The sequence below is a fragment of the Electrophorus electricus genome, chromosome 24 (assembly GCF_013358815.1).
Source record: "Electrophorus electricus isolate fEleEle1 chromosome 24, fEleEle1.pri, whole genome shotgun sequence".
NCBI lineage: Eukaryota > Metazoa > Chordata > Actinopteri > Gymnotiformes > Gymnotidae > Electrophorus > Electrophorus electricus.
In genome coordinates, this window is record NC_049558.1 from 7,855,147 (window position 1) to 7,876,097 (window position 20,951).

Consider the following 20,951-nt stretch of genomic DNA (forward strand, 5'->3'; position numbering starts at 1 on the left):
CAGGACATCCCGGTTGTTTATTTGCTTCACTGGAGAACTAAGAGGGTTGTCAAATAATTAATTTTAGAATGATGAGACATCACTTGCATGTCCCTGCACATTGTAATTGGTTCTTCCTGACACCTTTCCAAGCTCTATGGCACTTTAGGAATCACTTGCAAACAAATCACTGTCTACATTGCCTACGTTTCTAGTGTTAACAGCCTATATTTAATGGCAATATATAATGGCTCTCGACGATACTGGGGTCCCACCATAGGTGGACTGTAATGGGTGTGGTGTGATTGAAGCTAACTTTGCTCATTGTGGGCTTGAGTCAGGTCCCCCCGGACCTCCGGATGGCGTCACGGTGGAGGAGATCACGGACAGCACGGCGCAGCTCAGCTGGAGGCCGGGTCAGGACAACGGCAGCCCCACTGTGAGCTACATCATCCAGACCAAAACGCCGTTCACCGTGGGATGGCAGGCAGTGAACACAGGTAACGCTGCAGGACTAGCCACCATTAGGAGCAGGGACTCTTCCACAGGGGTGCAGAAAATGACCACAGTGGGTTTCATGCGCAGGGAGAAAACAACCTGTGTTCGCATTGGGCAGATATAAGGAGCGCTTAGCCCTGACGCACATCTGGACTTTTCCAGCCGACTTGCGCTTTAAATTGCCTTTAGAAAGTTGTCTCCTGGATTAGGGAGAGAGATTTGCGCTCTGCGCAACACCCAAGCTGGCTGCGACGCTGGCGAGGACAGCGCGGGCTCTTGTCAGATAAGCCAGGTCTTGTGCGTTCACTCTCAGTGCCCGAGGTGATCGACGGGAACACGCTGACAGCCACGGTGGTGGACCTAAACGCGTGGGTGGAGTACGAGTTCCGCGTGCTGGCCAGGAACAGCGTCGGCGTCGGAGAGCCGAGTCCGGCCTCGCTCAAGAGTAGGACAGAGGATGCAGGTGAGCCCACGCATCCTGGTCACACCCTTCTTCGGCCAGCGGCACATGGCGGTAACCCAAGCTGGGTCCAAGCCCTCCGTTCGCTCAGGGACGCATGGACGCGTTTACCCACATTCAGCATTTGCATGACGCCGTTTCCTTTGGGTTGCCGAGTAAACTGTAAGCTGTGCATTATCATGGGTAGCCTCTTGGCAAATGGTGAAACGTGCTGGCAAGATCAGCCTATTCAGAGGCTGCTCTCAAAGCCCTTAAAAAGAAACGGCCCTTTTAATGCAGTTGCTATGGGACCAGGGCTTTGTTGCGCCTGAAACCGATAATGAGGCTGAGCATAAAGAGAGGAAAGTCAGTCTCTGAGAAAAGGCAGAGCGAAAAACACAGATCAAGGACAGGCAGGTGGCGCGTCTGCGTGTCCGCCGCCGTGCTCGGTGCGGGATATGTTTTTCTTCTCTCTCCTTTCTTGCGTGCAGTCCCTGATACGGCACCGGCTAATGTCGGAGGTGGGGGCGGCTCCAAGTCAGAGTTGGTAATAACATGGGAGGTAAGTCATCTGTCTATATTACCGTTCCCTCTGTGTGAGGTAATGGTTTTGCCTAATTGAATGGAATTGAATGGGAGTGTTTATTACCCCAGTCAAAACTAAACCTATTCTCCAGCTGGGCCCGCGGGTTCTATAACGCCATTCATTTCTGCAGCGGCTTCTTATTATATACAGGTTCGCCCGAGCCTCCTGGGGGTAAGGGGTGAACCCGCGCAAGTTGTAACGAGGCCATAGCACGGCGGCACGGTGCGACCCGGTAGCCGAGGTCGCACCCGCGCACGTATGCCTGTTTAATATCGCTATAGTCTTGTGCCTCCTCTTGCAGCCTGTGCCCGAGGAGCTGCAGAACGGCGACGGCTTCGGCTACATCATCGCCCTGCGCGCCGTCAGCGAGCTGTCGTGGACACACGCCGTGACGTCTGCGCCGGGCCGCTACGTCTACCGCAACGACAGCATCGCCCCCTTCAGCCCTTTCCACGTCAAGGTGGGCGCCTACAACGCCAAGGGCCAGGGACCATTCAGCACCGTCGCCACCGTCTTCTCGGCCGAGGAGGGTGAGCGCAGCACACGGGGCTTAGCGCGGGGCTCAGCGCTGGGATTTACAGGAAAGGCAGCTGCAGCCGCCTGACAGCTAGGGACCCACCACGCTGCCAGAGCGATTCGCATGCAGCGCTAATGCCAGCAGTGCTTTCATTTGCACAGACAGAAAATTGTTCTCATGATTATGCTATACCCTACTTTACCTATTTATTTTGCAGAATTGCTTCTTTGGGAGATTAGTTTATCCTTTGTGCTTCTGGCTCCAGCTGACTTTTTTTTTGTTTGTTTGTTTTGTTTTGTTTTGTGATGGGGTTTTTTTTATTTTTTTTTTATTGCAATTATTTATCTGGTGTTTCCTCGGAAATTGCTTGGGTAGAGATAGGAATGTTACCTCCGCAGACAAATTCCCAACAAGCTCAGACAAATAACGCTTGCCGCCTTTGTTTTTTTTGTTTGTTTTTTTTTTTGGCACATACAGATACATGCATGCGCCATCATTGTTTTTTGGAAAGTGATCAGAATTTGCTTCGTTTTTTTATGGCTTGCTGTGCTCAAGTGAGGCGCTGAGGGTTTAAGTAATTGCGCACGTTTAAATGAGGAGGACACCAGTGACTTCAGATAAGCTTCCTTAATAGTCAGCTTGATATCATTTACTCCAGAGAGGACTGACAGCCACACATTGGCCTGTCACCGAGCTCTAGCCTTAATTGAATTCCCATACTGATAATATGCCTTTGTGCCAATCAGCTTTCATATTAAGCCAAGGGATAGTCATTTATAGTTTTAGGTGAAAAGATTTCATATCGGTTCCCCTCCAGCTTGTCAGCTAGGCGTTATGCATTGTGAGAATCGCTGTCTGTACCACTGTTCCCAACCCCTTCTTTTTCCAGACTTTCTCCTTCCTCTTTTATCTCTTTAACCCCCTCTTCTCCCCTGCGCGCCTCATCTTTTTCCCCTTCTCCTCCCAGAGCCCAGCGGAGTGCCCGGGGGCTTGTGGGCCCGGAGCATCTCCGCCTTGGAATTCGAAGTTGGCTGGCAGATGATCTCCGACTCTCCTGAAAGAATCTTGGGCTACGAGGTGCGTCTGCCTCCCCTTCTAAATGGAAATGACTCAGCCTCCCGTTTTGAAATGCACGTCAGGTGCGGCCTGGGCATGCCATCTCCCCACGCTGCACCTGTTCTCTCCGTGCCCGTGGAAACACACCATTTGCAAATGAGAGCGCATTTTAAGGCGCAGACTGGACGCTTCCCGTGCAGCACTGGGAAAACGAACATCCCATTATAGGCGCTTTGATGGAACTCCGATCGCAATAACGCAAAAGGGGGAAAAAAATAGCTTGTTATTGGCAAGGCTTTGAGACGCTGCCTTGGCCTGTACCGCGTGGTCGTTCCTGCACGCGTCCGACCCTGCGCTCTGCTGTATGACCGCAGGTCGCGTACTGGGAGGACGACACCAAGCCTGAGACCATGGGGAAGGTCCGAGTGTCTGCCGGCCAGTACACGGTGAACATCAGCGGCCTCAAAGGGAACACGCAGTATTCCTTAACCGTGAGCGCCTTCAACACGGCAGGCACTGGCCCACGCACCCCCACCATCAACGTCACGACCAAGAAGTCCCGTAAGTGGAAGCACATCAAGAAAATTTGCCTGCGCCTGGATTATGTATGCGTGTATGAATTCTGAATATCACCAGGTGATATTCAGTTATTCATAAAATTCAGTATCCATGGGATGGAAATCAGCACAAATCAATATTTTGTATTCCATAACTGTTTGGTTGCTGATTCAATACATGGTGTTATTGTCTAAATATTGCAGTTCAGTATTGGTATTTTACAGGTACTTTAAAGATATTTCCTGGTGATTTGGAAAAAGATTGTGTTATAGCCACGTTTATGGTCTGAACCAAGGAAATGAGGGAGTCACTAATTAAAGCGCTTTTACTATATTGTTATATAAACCCTCTTTTATTTATTTATGTACTCTGTTAATTTGTTTTTATTTCGGTGGGCCAAAATAAGAATCTCTATGCTCAAGAATCACAACTTGCAGAGACGTTAGACTTATGGGTCACCTTATTAATATTCTTCATTCAGCACCCGGACAATCACCTCTGAATGTGGAATGGAACCTGATTGGCTCGAAGTTGACCATGCACTGGGATCCTGTTGTCACCATGGAGATGGAATCAGAGGTCACTGGGTATCAAGTAAGTTTGTGGATTCTCTAAAAAAAAAAAAAAACATCAAAAATGGAGTGTGTGTGTGTGTGTGTGTGCTTGTGTGTGCTTGTGTGCCCTACAGTAGATTAGCACCCTGTGCTGCTAGGTTAGGTTCTGAACCACTCCCCCACCCCAGAATTTAATTAAATGGTTTAGATGATGAATGATGAATAAAAAGGTTAGTGTTCTGTAAAATGAAAGACAAAATGACAGAAGAAGACATAGAACAAAAGAAAAATGGACACATAATAACACCCAAGTGGCACTCTAGATAAGCCATATTCACTGGCATTATTTAACTCTCGACACAGTTTAGGAAACTCTGCCCTCAACGTCTCTGCAGTCTCTTTTCTCATAGTCTCCATCCTGTCACAACGACAGCAGCTGTGAAACTTGCAAAAGACTAATACCTTCCCTTCAGTCATGTTAATCCACACTTGCAGTCTTAAACATACTTTCAGGCTTGATAAATCACCTTGTGGGTGCTAAATTATCCTGTTTGAATTGACACCACCTTGCATTTTGCACCCTTAGGTAGAAATGGCCCAAATTGCATATTCATTAATGCAAACCTGCAAATCAGACTAAATGTGTTAATTTGGTCATTTGAAAGATGCAGTCTTCCCTAGATCTTATTGATAGAACAGCTCGGACAGATTTTTTTTTTTCAGATTTTGTCAGGTTTGCATGTGGTTTTATGTGCACAACCTTTAGACAATCAGGTCCCTATTCAGGCTTCGCCTCAGAAATGTTCAAAAATACATCAGGTTTTTGGCCTTCCGAGCATTCTGAAAGGCTGGAAGTATCAAACATACACCATAGGCTTAAACATTCCCATTCTGATTTTGACCGATGAAATGGAATTGTGGGAATGTGATGCTGGATTCCTGTTCCTGGTGCCCCACCGTCCAGGTGTCTTACCGGAGGAACAGGCACAGTGAGTTCAACACGGTGACCACTAACCTCACCTCCGTGGAGATCGTCCTCCCCGCCGCCGACGACTACATCATCCAGATCTGCGCTCTAAGTGAAGGCGGAAAGGGCACGCCCACCGAGCCCCTCAACATTCACAAACTGAGTAAGATGGCGTAACCGTGTCCTCGTCTAGACAGAGCTGAATGCGCTGTCGGCTACGTCGTGACCGATCTCATCTAGCCTCTTTAGACATAATCAGAAGTTCAGCGTAGTGCCACGTGAGTTCCACGATTAATTAGTTTAATCTGAATTCATGTTTTAACGCGATCTTCAGAATGTGATAATTGAGAGTGCTAAGGCACGATGAAAACATGCAGTGGTTGGCAGAGAAAAGAGCTCGTAGAAAGAAAAGGTGGAAATAGCATTTGAATAATGTGGCATAAAGTGAGTCGAGGCAGGACGCGTATGCGGTGATGGGCAAATCCATTCTCATTGGCTTTAATAGAGATTGTTATATAGCCATTAGACAAACATGCGTAGCCAGAAAACAGTGAAACATGGAGATAATTTTAACAATTTAAAACCCCTCCTGAAATGACCTCAAGACCCCGCAAACCTGCTTGGAAGGGGATAACAATATATTTAATTGTTTAAAATATACAATCGAATCCAATTTAAATTGTTTCATTAGCAAAATGCTCATATGAACCCAAATTTGATTTGATTTTAAAATTTACATTTGACAAACAAACCCCTGACGACTTGGAGGTAAGCACAAACTCGGTCGCATTCCGTTGTGATGTTATTAGCCAATAACGTCGTAAAATGGTTATTTAAGCAATATCACATGAGGGGTAGACCTGTTGCACTGAAATGACTGAATACATCAGTAGCGTTTTCCTTGCTGCAAGGTTAATACTCAGCAGCGCTCATTTGTAGCATGCTGGTAACACAGGGTTGACTGCGTTCGGTGCAAACAGATACTGCATTCTGTTTTCCATGGCAAAAATTCTTTGGTTATTAAACTCTCACAGTTGTCGGTCTGGCCAGGTCGATTCCTGTCTGTGATGTGATTTTTTGTTGTTGTTGTTGTTGTTGTTGTTAAAGAATGGTCAGTGCATCTTCAGTGCTGTTACTGAGAACATTTAAAATACCAGTCAGAACTTTAATTTTGAGTCCATTAAGGCTATTTAAAAAAGAAAACAAACGGTTACTGTTCTTGTACATCCAATGTCCATTCTACAAAAAAAAAAAAAAAAAACTTAATTCAAGTTGAAATTTTCAGGTTGTATTATGTATTATAAAGACAACAAAAATCATAATCAAGAATTGTCCATGAGGGGGTTTTTTTTGTTTTTTTTTAATCAAGATTTTTTTTACAGTGTAACATGGCTCTACTTAAACAGCATTAAATCTCCTATAAACGTCACATCCGTTATGACATGTCGGAGTGAGACGCAAGTAGTGGCGGCAAATGGCAAGTTTATTTAAACAAAACGTAAGACGTAACAATAACAAATGAAGCAGCACTCGAGAGTCGCAATTTCAGAAAACGTAGGACGTCACAGAGCTGACGTCCGCTACCAGGATGAATGCAAAGCACGAAGAAGCGCTCCTGAGGGGTTTACATAGTGAGTGGACTAATGAGAAACAGGTGCAGACAATGATCAGGAACTAGATGATTGGGAACGTAGAAGTGATCGTGATGTGTGATCGGTGTTGTTGTGAATGGATGAGTGGCTGGGCAGCGACTCGGGTGTGACAGTTCCAAAAACATTGGAAGAGTACGTGAAATGTAAATAAAAACAGAAAGCAGTGCCCTATAAATCTACTTTGACCTGTACTTGAACAAAATCAGACAAGGTAAGACAAGGTATTTTCAACTTATTTTTGTTTTTTCTATTTGTAAAAACAAAAACAAATTAATTTGCTCTCATTCTGAAAAACACGCCTGCAACATTTTTCTAAAAAAGTTGGGCTGGGGCAATAGGAATGCTTTAACGTGTTTAAAAATAATCTTAAATAGGGAATGCAGTGATGCTTGGGTAGGAAGGCCTGACGCTTCCGTTGGCGTCAAAGCTTGCCAAGAAATGCCTCGGCGAATAATCCAGCAGTTTAAGGGCAACATTCCCCCGTGAGAGACTGCAAGGATTTTAGGTGCATTATTGTCAAAGGATTCAGGGCATCCAGAGAAATCCTTGTACGTACGGGGCGAGGCTGAAGAAAACACCACATAGGATGGATATCTAAGCGTGGGCTCAGGAATACTGTCATGAACTGCTGACAACGTACAGAAACACTGCCAACCTCTCAGACGAATCGACCTTTTTAGATCTTTCTTGGACATGGCGGACGCGTTTGACGTGTTTGCCACGCCAATTATAAAAAGGACCATCCAGATTGCTAAAAGCGTGAGGTTTAAAACCTATGATGTTCCTTGACATGGGTAACTTGCACATTGTGAGGGCTCCATTAACTGCAAAAGATACATTGACATTTTGGAGCCACACGTGCTGTTTTCTAGGCAACGTCTATTCCAGGGACATTTGAGCCCAGTTCAGTACAACAGCAAGCCGCATTCCACACTCGGTACAACGTTACAACAGCAGGGCTGTGCAGTTACAGAGTGCACATACTAGACTGGCCTGCCTGCAGTCCAGACCTGTTCCCTATTTAAACCGTGGCACAACATGAATTGCATCACCATAGGCCCAGTGCTTCGGTGCCACCGAAGGTCTGCATAACAGGAGAATGGCAGGAAATTCACCTTTCTAAACTAGATCAGTTGATGTCTTCAGTCCCCAGGCGATTCTTTGGTGGTGTTAAAAGGAAAGGTCAACATTGGAAAAGGAAAGGCACATTGGTCAGCATGCTCCTAAACCTTTTTTTTTTTTGGGAGGGGGGGACATATTGCATATTATAGGTGGCAGATTTGGATTGAACATATATTTACAGAAAAACCATAAAGTTCAGAAGGTAAAACATCAAATATATTTTGTACTTTTTTATATCTAATGCAGGTCAAAGATTTATAAATCGCCATTTATGTTCTGTTAGCATTTCACATATGGTCCCCTACTAACCCTAACTCTGCCTTTTTTTTGGACGTGAGGTTTGTAAGATCAGACTTACATTTTGAGTATTTCCACATGTTCCTTATGAGTATGTCTGATGTGCACGTCTGATCAAGTACAGAGCAAGTTTAGTCTGAGACTTGCTTTTTGCTGGAAAACATTAACGCCATTAGAGAAGGTTCTAACCCTTCTGACAAATTTCTCTGACCATAAGGCTTATATTTCCCTTACTTTTGTGACTGTGTACAGCCTTATGGACTCGCCCTTTAAAAGTTACTAAAGTGTTCATGGCACAAACTCCAACATTCCCCTACGTTTTTCCCTACAGCCACTCTCTACAGTTGCTTCTTAGCTTGTAATATAAAAGACGAATGGCATTGAAGGGATATTAAACAAGCCACATCCAGAGTAAACAAGGTAAGATTAACCTCGTAATGTTTTGGAGAGTTGGTGTGCGGGGTTTTTCTTTTTCCTATCCCCTGAGCAGGGAGAGCAGGTGCACGTTTTGCTCGCGGAAACTGCTGCCCTCTGTGCATAAACGCGGCTCTCTAAATGAGCGCTCGCTGATTGGAGATGTTCTCCTCCAAGCCCACAGCGTGTGCAGCGCGTCCTTTGCCAGGCCAAGCGGCGTGGTCTTTATTAACTACCCTTAGCTTTCGCCATCTATCTCTGCCTGTTCATCTCAGCTCCCTCCTGAGTACCGGGGGTACAGGCAGATAAAAGTGCAGGAGAGAACAGCACTGCGTGGTGGGTTCTTCGCATTTTTCATCTTCTTAAGATGCCCCGTCCACTTCTCACGAACAAGGAAAGCTGTGGGGCTTTTTTCTCTCAGTGCTGTTGGCACAGAATATTATCTATACGCTTTGCTTTTTCTTTTCTTTTTTTGGTTTTTTCCATGGAGTATGGAAGATGCCTCTTAGATGGGAGCAGCTGCTTCTGGCAACATTGTATGTTGTTTTTTCTTCTGAAATTGGACACTTAATAAGTTATTTAAACAGATAGATTTCACTGTGGTGTTTTTGCTCTCCTCAGTGGGAGGCGGTAAAACAAACAGTAGATATTGGTGTTTGTACACATATCAAACTTAATAATCTTAAAAAAAGAGACAGTATAATTGGTAAACTTAATTAAAACATGTTCATTATTGATGGGCATGTACTGAGTAACTGCCAGAACCAGATTCCTTGGTTTATGAGGAAATAAAAATAACATTTCCCAGATTCCAATCTCATTTTTGGAACTGTGCATGAAATGATGAAGGCTTTAGTTTTAATGAGATCTCATCAGCAGGGAACCAAGGTGCCAGGGTAAATATCCCACACTTGCTCTGTAGATTAAAATGCAGTCCTGTTTCTCTTCCTTGTGTAAAAAGGGAGACCTAGTTAACCTCGTTTGAAAGTTCACAGTGAAGGCTGCAAAAGCCATCAAAAGTAAGGAAACGTGGGACACAAGTTTTAGATTTGAAGAATTTGTGTTATGTATCGCAAAGGGTGCTTTATTTTCCCATAGCTCAAGATGGATACAGATGTTCCTCATGAATATGTGCCGCAGTTTTTGATCAGTTGTGTTATGCTTCTTAAGTCAATGTTAGGGTCATACTTATATGCCTGAACATGTTGAAGTTGTGTTCAAATGAAAGGCTTCTCAGTCGATAATGTGGGAGGAGGTGAATATCATTCACTTTCTTTCTGCCATTAGGTGCCAGTTGAAGGACCAACAGACAGTGAGGTAGTATTAAAAGCATTCAGCAGGTACAGTGTGATGTGCTTAACAGCACTGCACAAAAACAGATTAGAGGACAGTAACTCTGTTACCAGCATGAAGGCACATTTTGCATTTTCATCATACATCCAGCTTTAAACAGTACTCATAAGTCAGATTTGTGTTTTTGCTGAATATATCAAGGGGTTTGCACTGAACGAATATGAGACATACTGAATAGTGTCATGTGTTATTATGAGTCATGCATCTCATTGTTCTTGGTCAACGGCACTTCTGATGTCTAGAGAATTGCTGACTGTAGGTAGAAGTTTAATTACAGTAGTACCGTTAAGTTTGCGATGGCATGTCGCTTGCAAGTGCACTGGGAGGACGCCCACTGCAAGCGCAGCCTGGTAGCCGTTCGGTCGTCAAAGTTCAAAGTTTCTGTCACATACATAATCATACACAGAATAACTAGCAATGAAATGCCTTTAGTGACTGCTCTGCCCATAGCCGAGGATACCTAAAAATGTACAGGTCAGGGAAGCGGATCTGTAACACGCATCGCCACGTTTGCTGCGGCCAGGTTGTTATTTGTTTTGAGCAGTTTTTGACTTCTGTTCGGTAATGACCAATTGGTGTAATTTAAGCTGCATAATGATCTCGCCCTTTTCCCTCCACGTGTAGCCTGCATTTTGAGCTTCCCTTACCTTGTAGCACCGCAAGGCTTGAACCAGCGATTGTGCAGAAAGGCGAGATGTTTTTTGAGCAGACATTCTGGGTTTGATCTGCTACTTTTTAAAAAATGATTGTTTGTTTATTCATTTAGTTGTAAGTCTCCAGATGTGACACTAACTCCAGCATGTTTTAAATGAGGTAGTGTGCTCCAGAGTGGGTTTTTCCACTCTGTATTTCAGGCTTACAGTCACCTAGGCAGAGAGTTTATTTTTATCTTGTCTGCTTGGAGCTTGGTTGCAGAGCACCACTGCCTCATCTCAGTCTCCATATTATTATAGTTTTTTAATATAAATGTGTACCTTTTTATTTAAAAAAGTAGAGGTCTTAATTTTGCAGTAAAAGCTTTGTAATTTTGCTTTTCTGTTCTGAAATTTTCTGAATGCAGTTGATTGCCACCTTATACTGTAAGTTACACTGTAGGCACCAGTTTTAATGGTGTGTGTGTGTGTGTGTGTATATATATATATATATATATATATATATATATATATATATATATTATATATATATTATATATATATATATATATATATATATATATTATATATATATATATATATATATATATATATTTATATATATATATATATAATTTCATAGGTGATTACCCTTTGTCACCTGTTGATTACATTTTGGTAGGTAGATTGGTAGTGTGTTTCTTAACAAAGTTGTGATTTTCTTGTGCTACAATGCTGTGGAATGGTTGCTATAGTTCTGGCAAAATATGTCAGCATCTAGATTCTGTTTTTCTTTTACACTATGGTTTGCAGAATCAGGACAGCTTTTATATGCATGACTAAAATTCCAGATTTTACAAATTCATTATACCTAAATGCTATAATACCATGTATATTAATTAGTATCAGTATTGCCAAATGCCCAAAGCTTTGATTAGTAAGAGATTTTTTTTTTTTATATATATATATACTGAAATTCTAAAATAACTTTACTGCATCCAAATTATTATTTTTTTGTGATTTGTATCACAGTCTGTTAGGACAAAATATCAAAATTTGATCAAATTTACCTTGTTATCTACAATAAAATATTTGACAGTTTTTCACTATCATGGCAGATTTGTGTTAAAATGTGGGGCCACTAATGACCGGAGGTACATACAAACAGTTGATGAAACCCACATTTAAGAGTTAAGAGCACCTCCGATTGAAGGGCTTCGTCTTTGATGTTTATTCCACATGTGCACATTGTTGTAGGTGTGAAAATGCGATGGACTTTGGAGCCGGTTTCTCAGTTCCTGATCCTGAGACAAGAGTTGTTCACACCATCTTACACTGTCACCTGGGTTAAATATTTGTAGAGGTGAAAGGAATTGCTTATTGAAGAACTGAAGCTATCGCACGCCTTCACTGTGTTGCAGGTATGAGCGTGCGAGGGTCACGAGCGTGGCGGCCGACTGCCATCCCCTTCTCCTTGCTCTTAATCATCATCATCATCATCATCGCGATAACCACCACCAGGCCGGCTTTGTGAAGGCAACCCTTAGGACCTGATCTTGCTCGTCCTCGATCGCTCCCGCTCGTCCGGACGTCCGTCGGAAGCGTCCTGACACGAGGTTGTCATTCCCAAACGTCCACGTGTCACCCGAGCCGAGATCCGGCCAAACCATTCCAAGAAACTGACAGGAAAATGACAGGCCCTAGGAATTACTGGATTTCGTGTGCATGTTACGTACAGTGTATCATTGTCTCACAGCAAGCAATGAAAGCCTGAGCAGGTTGGGATTATGCTCCTCTTGCTGTATGGGGATGTCATGACTAGTGTGCACTACTTTCCCACAGGTCTGCGTGACCCTTGAGGAGAACAAGATGCCTTACTTCCATGCACATGCCAAAGCAGTCGATGCCCTTCTTATGTCCTCCTCTTCCTGTTGCTAAGCTACCGTTTGTCTAAATGTTTGCTTTTTATTCCTTTTGATATGAAATCTTGATGTTATTCAGTGGTTTTGTAGAGTATTATTACATATCATTGGTGTACAGCAGCTCTGGGTTCCTCGTTTAAGATGATCTGTCATTGTGCCTTCTGTAGATACATATTTGTTTTTCTTACATTATCAAATCTCCACTGCCTATGACTGCTGGAGCTTTTCATTGTCACTGGAGCAGATTTGTCATAGTGCTGTGAAATATGATGCCCATTTGACCTGGGTTAGCATCTGCAGAGGTTATAGTTATGCATCATGAACTATGTAATTGGGTTGTCAACATGTGCAAATATTGCGCACAACCTTTTTTGTATCTGCTGGCTTACAATTGAGCATTAACTTATAATGTGTCATGTCTTTTGATGACACTGGAATATCATTATGAGCTGCTGATAAGATATCGTTCAAAGCTAGTACACATTTTAGGAAACAATTTTTGAGAGGCTGCCTTTCAGAAAGCAGAACTTTCCTACAGATAGTGAACATTGACATTTTTCTGTCTTCCTGGGGAAAATGTTCAGAGGTTGTCCTTCTAAGCTAAGATAGTTTTCTGTGAGGACTTGTGCATGTTCCTGAAGTCTCTGGAGAAAGTTGGCTATCTATCTAAGCCAGCGTCACTGAGCATTGTACCCCTGAAAAGTTTTATGTCTGTGCTGGAGAGACCCACTCACTTTGGCCTGTCAAATCAGTGCAGAATGCTTACACAACTATGTACACGTTATCTACGTACACATTAGTTTCAAAAATGACTGCTGAGTTCCAGCATGAGATTTAAAGGAATAGTTACCCCACCAGGAATAGTTAAAGGAATAGTCACTTCACTTACCCAAATGTGGTAGATTAGCCAAGACATTTGGTGATTGACAGGAATCTTCAATGCACACCCAAATCTTTATATATTAGCCTTAAACAACATAGTTTAACTAGGTAATCTTATTTTTAAACAAATGATTTTGTGAAATACCAGGGACACAAATTCAACAAAGTGATTCTGACTATCCAAGACGGCTGTCCCCTTTACCTGACTGCTTTCAGCAACGTGGTAAAGTTGAGTTTATTTTTATAGATAACAATAAATTATATTGTGTCCTAAACCACATGGGTAATTCTGCATGACATTACTTAAGAACTAGACAGTGTTTAAGGAAAAACATTTATATGTGTTATATTATTTAGAGTTTGGAGTTTATGGATTTTTGGTGAAACAGTTCCATTACTTGTTAGCTACAACATCCTCGTAACTGAAGAAGAAAACTTTGGACACCAAACATCTTGGCTGACAGACTGCATTTGGGGAATGGGGGAAATGGCTAAATTGGATTCTTTGCCAAAGTATTCCTTTAAATATAGGACATAAGAGTAGGTTCCATTTCTTCTCTTCAAATTATGGCCCTAGTGCTGTGTTCAACATGAAAGGAGATAAAGATTACCCACATCCAGCTGGCAGAACTCGAAGAGCCGATGACCTAGAAGCACATAAACTGAAGGTCACTTGCGTTATCTTTTGATGAATGCAATGTCTAATCCACGCTGTGATTCGGAAGCCATTAAAACGTACTAATGCATTATGGCACACCCCGCTAGGTGTGTTTGACTGAGCGGGCAGTGGAATAATGGGTATCGGGGCAGTGAAGAAAAGATGGATGCGAGACATACAGCTCATTCAGCCGTACCCACGCAGTCCGGACAGGACAGATGACGGAGATGTTTGGCTCCCATCCCACCCTGTGACCCCTCGTCTTTCACCTGTTGCTGCGCCTATCATTTTCTCGCAACAACTGTGGGACGGCCGCGTGACAGAAAGCCACGGCACCTTTTGTTAGACGGTGAATATTTTAGTGTTCTCCAAAGCTCTGGGTCACGCCAAGCAACACATTCCTCAGCTCCTGCTGCTTTCAGCCTTTATTAGCAATTTCCAAGTTGAAAGGAAATTGGCACAAATGGGAGAGCAGGTACCGAAGACCTCCCTCACCTTTCCTGCGTCGGAAAGAGAAATGCTGATCCCACATGCTTGCCGTACAATAGAGACATCCTGTTCTGTTAAGACAGTCCAGACCTCTCATCTCTAGGGTTTGGAATCATCGTGTAGTTTTGATTCAGCTTCTGATTACTGCAACCAACGTTATAGGCGCCTGGAGTCGGTTATGTGTTGCGTGCCTGGTTCTGAGTTTCCAGAGTAGGGTTTTTTGTTTTTTTGTTTGTTTGTTTTTTTTTCTCTTCAGTTTTCTGCCAATTAGCCTAACAAGCCCTTACTGTGGTGAATTGGTTGTGTAGGAATATGGAAAAATGAAAGCTGGGGAGGGGGGCAAAAACTGAATTGGGAGGGACTGCTGTAACAGTGCCTGTCACTGCCGTATATGATGTGGTCCAACGGAAAAGAGGACCGAGCTCCTTTGTTGTTGTGAAAGTACTGTTGTGTTTTTGAAGCTTGTTTTGCTTTTTGAAATTCGATGACTGTACCAGCCTTTTATGTTTCATGGCCTCTTTTTTTTTTAATTTCATAAGGTCACATGTTTGTAAAGGAAAGGTTCACCTGAAAAGAAACGGTAATGAAGATTAATTTCATGGAAATTGTCAAGAACAGAATGTGCTGAATTTGTGATGTTTTTGTTTGTTTTACTCTCCTGATGTTGGCATGTGTTTTTGTCTCTGACCTGTCAGCTGGGTGCACCTTTCTCATGTCTGATTTGACCTACTCTGTTGATACTGCTGTATTCTTTAGAAAGTTTTTAATCTCCGTGAGATGAGATGTTTGAACAGAATGTTATTTTCATATTGAAAAGCAATTCTCTCATCCTGTACAGTAAAGCAGTGCATGTTTCTAATTACTTAATGAGTGTATGTAATTTTTTTATGGATAAATTTAATAAAACTACTTACTGGAGATTTACCACCATAAAAAAGATCAGTGTTAAATTATACATTCAAAGTTGATATCATTAGCTTTAATTCTATCAAAAGTCACTGATTTAAGGTAACAGGCATTACCATTTTTAGATGCTGATTTTAGGCTGTATTGGAGATGGACTGACGCCCTTCTAAAACCATGTGTGGTTTTTGGAGTTTCGAGTTTTCTTTTACTCACCACACATGACGCAGCTTGTTGCTTAATTAAACTTGCATTAAGATAATTAATGTGTTTTAGAGAAGAGAAAATAAAATAAATATGCAGCGCCTCTGGAATTTCAGATGCTTTAAAATGCACCAGAATAACTCTGATAGTTCAATCTGAATATAAAACTGATCTCTGAAGATTCGTGTACTGAAAAACATAATGCGTATTGACCCAGCTCCCAATAAGAGAATAACATAATTACATACAGAAAATGACACACTTACATGTGAATTTTGAAACAGATTCGGTAACCTTCCCAATATATCTTTGCTAACACACTGAAAATTATACCCAAACTTGAAGCTTGCTATGATCAAAATAAACTCGATGGCAATTTTCACAAATGCAGCAGGTCCAACAGTGGGTTCAAACAAGGAGTTCCTCAATTCCCCAGCTGTAGCTCTGTGGTAGAGCATTTTATCAGCGCCAATCTTCTGGCGCTCCAAGAGGCTGTCCTACCTATATCTCCAGACAAGTGCAGTCTTTGCTTAGTCCCTTTTCCTTGTGCTGTGGTAGCAGTCTTGAGATTGGCTGCACTGGTGATTCAAGTCAAGCCTCATGAACTGTCACCTGCAGGGCTGCTCTGTGGTCTGCCTGGCTGTGTGATGAATGCTGTATGTGCTCTGTGCATGATGAAACCATCTATAGCACACTCATAAATTGCCGCGCGCAGTCCCGTCCAAAGGGAGCATTGTGGGAAAACAAACAAGTGTACGAACGAGTTCAGCCTTCATCTGTGGTGAGCAACTGTGTGAGCCAGAAGCAAGGATGGCCATTTGAGCCAATCTGCTTAGTCACAAGCTTGCTGCTTAAGGCTTCACACTACACATGGAATTAAATGTTACTCTAAGTTGGAATAATGAAATTGAATACTTTTAATTACATTATTTTCATATTACTAATTAAAAAAGAGTGGGGGTTGGGAGAGGGGGACATTGCCTGGAGGTCCTGTAGAAAAAAATCCTTTAAATTAAACAAAGATGGCGGTGTCTGGTGCCAGCTGGCATTTAAGTAAATCTTGTAGATCAATATCACCTCTCTGAGTTTTTTACAACCTCTTGGCACAGGTGGAGGTGATTTAACCGGAAAGGAAGGAGCTGTCTGCTCAACCCGATTAAATAAAATTTGTCAATTAAGACTGTCTCGTCTTCCCATCCTCGGAGCTTTTTATTATGAGCTCAGGCCGGAATCTTTTACTCATGCCCATTCCGTGAGTTCGGCGTTGTGTCCTGATCTGACAACGTGTTACCCTGGTCTGGTCTAATGAGTGGTGCCAAGATCAGTGTATAACACAGAATATGTAGATGGGATGTTGGGGGTGTACACCCACATGAACTGACCTCAAAAGTTTCTTTCTCGAACTTTATACTTCATTACAGTTCACTTTCTGATTTCCGGAGTGAATACAAACTAAAAAAATAAAAAGAAAGAAAAATACCGTGGGGTTAATTTGGTCACCCTCTGGGGAGAACAGGACCACTTTCAGTCAGGACAGCCCCTGCTGAGGTCTTCAAATGAATGGTCTGGCTGAAAAGAATCATCTCTCTATATATTTTTATAACAGTTCTCTTATTCAAAGGTCAAAGCTGACTTTTATCGTCCGTGTGCCACCGGGCTCCCTTGGAGTAGCCCATGCCCAGTGTAAGGCTATGAAAGTGGGACTTCGTTCTAATAGGGCTTTTTTTTGTCTGTTCACTTGAGAGATGGGAATCAGCTTTTATGATACACCTGTTAAAGCGCAAAACCTGTCTAATCTCTGAACGTTTTGTAAAGATTTACTGCTTTCTGGCTGAGTGTAAAAAGTTGGATGGATTGCTTTATTAACTCGTGTGAACGTTGAATATGGACTTAAAACAAAGCAAAAATGAACAGAGGTCTCGAAAAGGAAAATGGCCCCTCTTGTATTTCCTCTGTTTCTGCCAAATGAAAGAAGATCCTTTTATTTTTAACAGGATAGCAACTCTTAGAGGAGCTAACTAGGCACCACAACATGACATTTCAATGGAAGGGAACATTCCAGAACATGCTGCAATATGGTTTAGCTGTCTTCCCTGTCGTCTGCGCAGGTTCTCTCCATCCATGTCTTCTGCACGGCTTCCCTTCTGATCAACCAGGTTTCTTGTAGAGGGATATTTAAAGACAATGCCTGTTAAGACCAGTAGAAATATGTCATGAGGGCACATTCAAAGCATACACACGTTTGGGTGTATGCTAAATGGTCATGCCTTGAACGTGGGAGCAGGATTAATGCAGATTTTGTCTTATCTGTGTCATAATAATTCCCCCCCCCCCCCCCACATTGTATGCTAATGGGACTAAAACTGAGATTTTAAATTTCTCTTTGCATTTGTTTCTCACCCTTTTCAACAGTATATATGATAATCCTAGCGGAGATAACATGCATAATACAACGCATAATATACAGGCGTTACGCTGAGAATTTTACTGAATCATATATTATTAAAGCCTGCACAGGGTTCATAGGCAATATAAGAAATGCTGTAGGACCATGCAAAGTCATCACTTCAGAAGAATAATCCTGCCTAGATGACAGAAGGAGTCCTGTAAAAAAGCATGTACAGTGGCGTGGCAGTGAGGGACCCAGGAGATGTTATTAATGAGACCCTGCTGGGTTCAGCAAGTGTAACAGCTAGGCCCGTCAGGATCACGACACAGCCCATGACTTCATGACACCCACTTGTCAGCTCCGGCACTGGTGAGCCGAGACGGGGATGAGAGGTGTCCGGCCGCGGTGCCGACGGCGGGGCTGGGGGTGCCGGAATCTAATTTCCTGCGGCCACGCCGCCTCTTTTATTGGCTTGTTGTCCAATAGCAGCTCCTTCAGCCGCACGGACGGAAGCAGCGGCATATTGCTTTTCCCTTTTCTGAGTGGAATTCGATAAAGTCACTTCTGGATCTGTGAGGAAAGCGACACAACATGACTTTGCAGGTCACTGACTAATGAATGTATCGCATCTCATCTTAAAGGTTAAGATGGTACTTCACGCTGTTAGAACTTGTTATCAAGGTGCAGAGTTAAGTTCTTCTCATCATTAGGAACTCTACCCAGTCACTTACCTAATGAAAGTTACAAAGATCTGGCAAGCTTTGGCAGGTTTCATGTTTAAGTCTTTATTTTAGTTCACCCCCATATGTGACAAAGTTGTGGTGCAGTATTAGTGCATATAGTGCATTTGACTTCAACAAGTGTATGTGCAAGTATTTCATTTTGTAGTGTCAACAAGACTATCACCTCAACTACCCAGTATACAGGGTGAATGGCAAACATTTTTGCTTATTAAAGACCTGCAACCAAAGAGTGAGCGAGACATAAAACCCAAACATAAACAGCTCATAGTACGCAACATCTCACCATTTCATTCTTTTCCCATCCTGCTGCTTCGACAGTATATCATGTCTTCAGCTGGAGTTTAATAATCGTATCACCCGAGATCTTTGAATAAATACACCAGCTGAGTTCAGTCTTTATCTGCATTCTTTTTCCAAGCAGGAGATGCTGAGAGCCCTATACAAATGCACAATTTTAATGTCAGATGGAGTATGAAGTAAATGTTTGTTTTGTGTAGTGGTTTTCTGAGCAAGGTCAAGCATACATGAGTTGAATATAAATCATCAGCAAAGAGGAATAAATGTGCTCTTGTAGGGGTCTTATTTTTTTATTTTTTTTTCAGCATTGCTAAAAGCTTTGCAGCTTTGCATAGCAACTGTTGCCATGTGGCATATTCTGAAGGTTAAATATAAGGAACATTTCAAATGAACTGACGTGCCAATTTTGTGAAGGACCTGTTTACCATACCAATGGCTTATGGGAGTGTGAGAGTCACCCCTGCCTCCTACAGAGCTGGAGAAGACACACGTGTGTGCTAGGTGTTAATTGGGTATGCCATAGGCATGTTGTTAATGATGCCACAGACATCACCTAATTTTCAGAGCAGAAGAGAGTTCATGTGATCCCATCCCTGAGAAAACCACAGACACAATATTTAGTAAATGCGTGTGTGACATTCAGGGATACAAAAGCTATGTTAATGATGTAATTACATTTATGCGTAGGTGCTTTGAACACTGCCAATTAAGTTTAGCTCCAAGTGCTAAGATCAAGGGATCTTGAAATGTCCTCTGTCAACATTGCTATTTTGCCCAACATAATCTAGCCACAAACAAATGGATTATTTAAATGTTTTGAGAAGACATTTTCGCACGCAGCAATTTAGCGGAATATAGGTCTTTCTAATGACCTGATCTTTGAAGCGCCGTTTTCCAGCATGATATCCGGACCCATGGAGCGCGAGGAACAGTTGAATAAAAAGTGCACAATCTTACAATCTTAATCAATATAAATCAAACATGCTGTAAATCTTTCTGTTCAGCTTTGGGGTGAAAAGGGGTCTGGACCACCGCAACGTTCATAGCCGCCCACTGTTGGCAATGCACTAATGAACGCGATGCCAAAACAGTAATACAGAAGAGTGGGAAGAGAGAAAAAGTCTTCTGTTCCTTTCATCGGGCCGCTTTCGAGGACGCAGGGCTTCACTTAAATTCTGCACCGTGGACACCAGGGGGGGTCGATGCAATCAATGAATGCCCAGACACAATCAGAAATGAGCGTGGCCTGTATTGTCTGCTCTTTAAACACCAGGGAAGTCTTTATGGAAGTCTTTATGGAAGTCTTTACGGATTCGTTTCCTGACAGCTGCTGTGATAGCTCGCCTTTTAGCCTCCAGCAACGTACCACTGACATATACTTCACGGTCCCAGATGCTACAGAGCACCATGTGTGGACTCGCTCCCACTAACAGACCACAATTGCATACTTTTGCTCTGCTCCACAACCTCTGGACTTGGATTTGTTGTGCGAAGTTAATGTTGCATTTCCACACAAAGTAGTCGCCTAGCAGGCTGCTATATGTCAATTCTTTAGTCTGTGAGCTGGAAGCGCCTAACTTTGTTTTCCTCAGCAGTGGAAAAAAAAAATCATATTTTGGGCCCAGAACCGTGCCTCTAAATGTGGACTACAAAACAAACATGCATTTAGCTGACATTTGTATCCAAAGTGACTTACAATTATGACTGAGTACAACTTGAGGGTTAAGGGTCTTGCTCAGGGGCACAACAGTGACAACTTGAACCAGCAACCTTCTGATTACAAGTCAAGTACCTTAACCACTGAGCTACCACTGTCCAGAAAGTGTAAAAAAAAGTAATG

The 20,951-nt window shown here is 42.7% G+C and overlaps 1 protein-coding gene across 1 annotated transcript in view; it reads left to right on the top strand.

Moving 5' to 3' along the window:
* Positions 1-15,437, top strand: part of cntn3a.2 (contactin 3a, tandem duplicate 2) — a 42,849-nt gene extending 27,412 nt beyond the window's left edge. Inside the window, exons 15-23 of the mRNA XM_027017940.2 lie at positions 321-479; positions 791-940; positions 1,408-1,478; positions 1,804-2,032; positions 2,987-3,096; positions 3,450-3,636; positions 4,115-4,227; positions 5,152-5,317; positions 12,046-15,437. Coding sequence (XP_026873741.2) covers positions 321-479; positions 791-940; positions 1,408-1,478; positions 1,804-2,032; positions 2,987-3,096; positions 3,450-3,636; positions 4,115-4,227; positions 5,152-5,317; positions 12,046-12,158 — 1,298 coding nt within the window. The 3' untranslated portion in view covers positions 12,159-15,437. The remainder of the gene's footprint in view (positions 1-320; positions 480-790; positions 941-1,407; positions 1,479-1,803; positions 2,033-2,986; positions 3,097-3,449; positions 3,637-4,114; positions 4,228-5,151; positions 5,318-12,045) is intronic.
* The last annotated feature ends 5,514 nt before the right edge of the window (positions 15,438-20,951 follow it).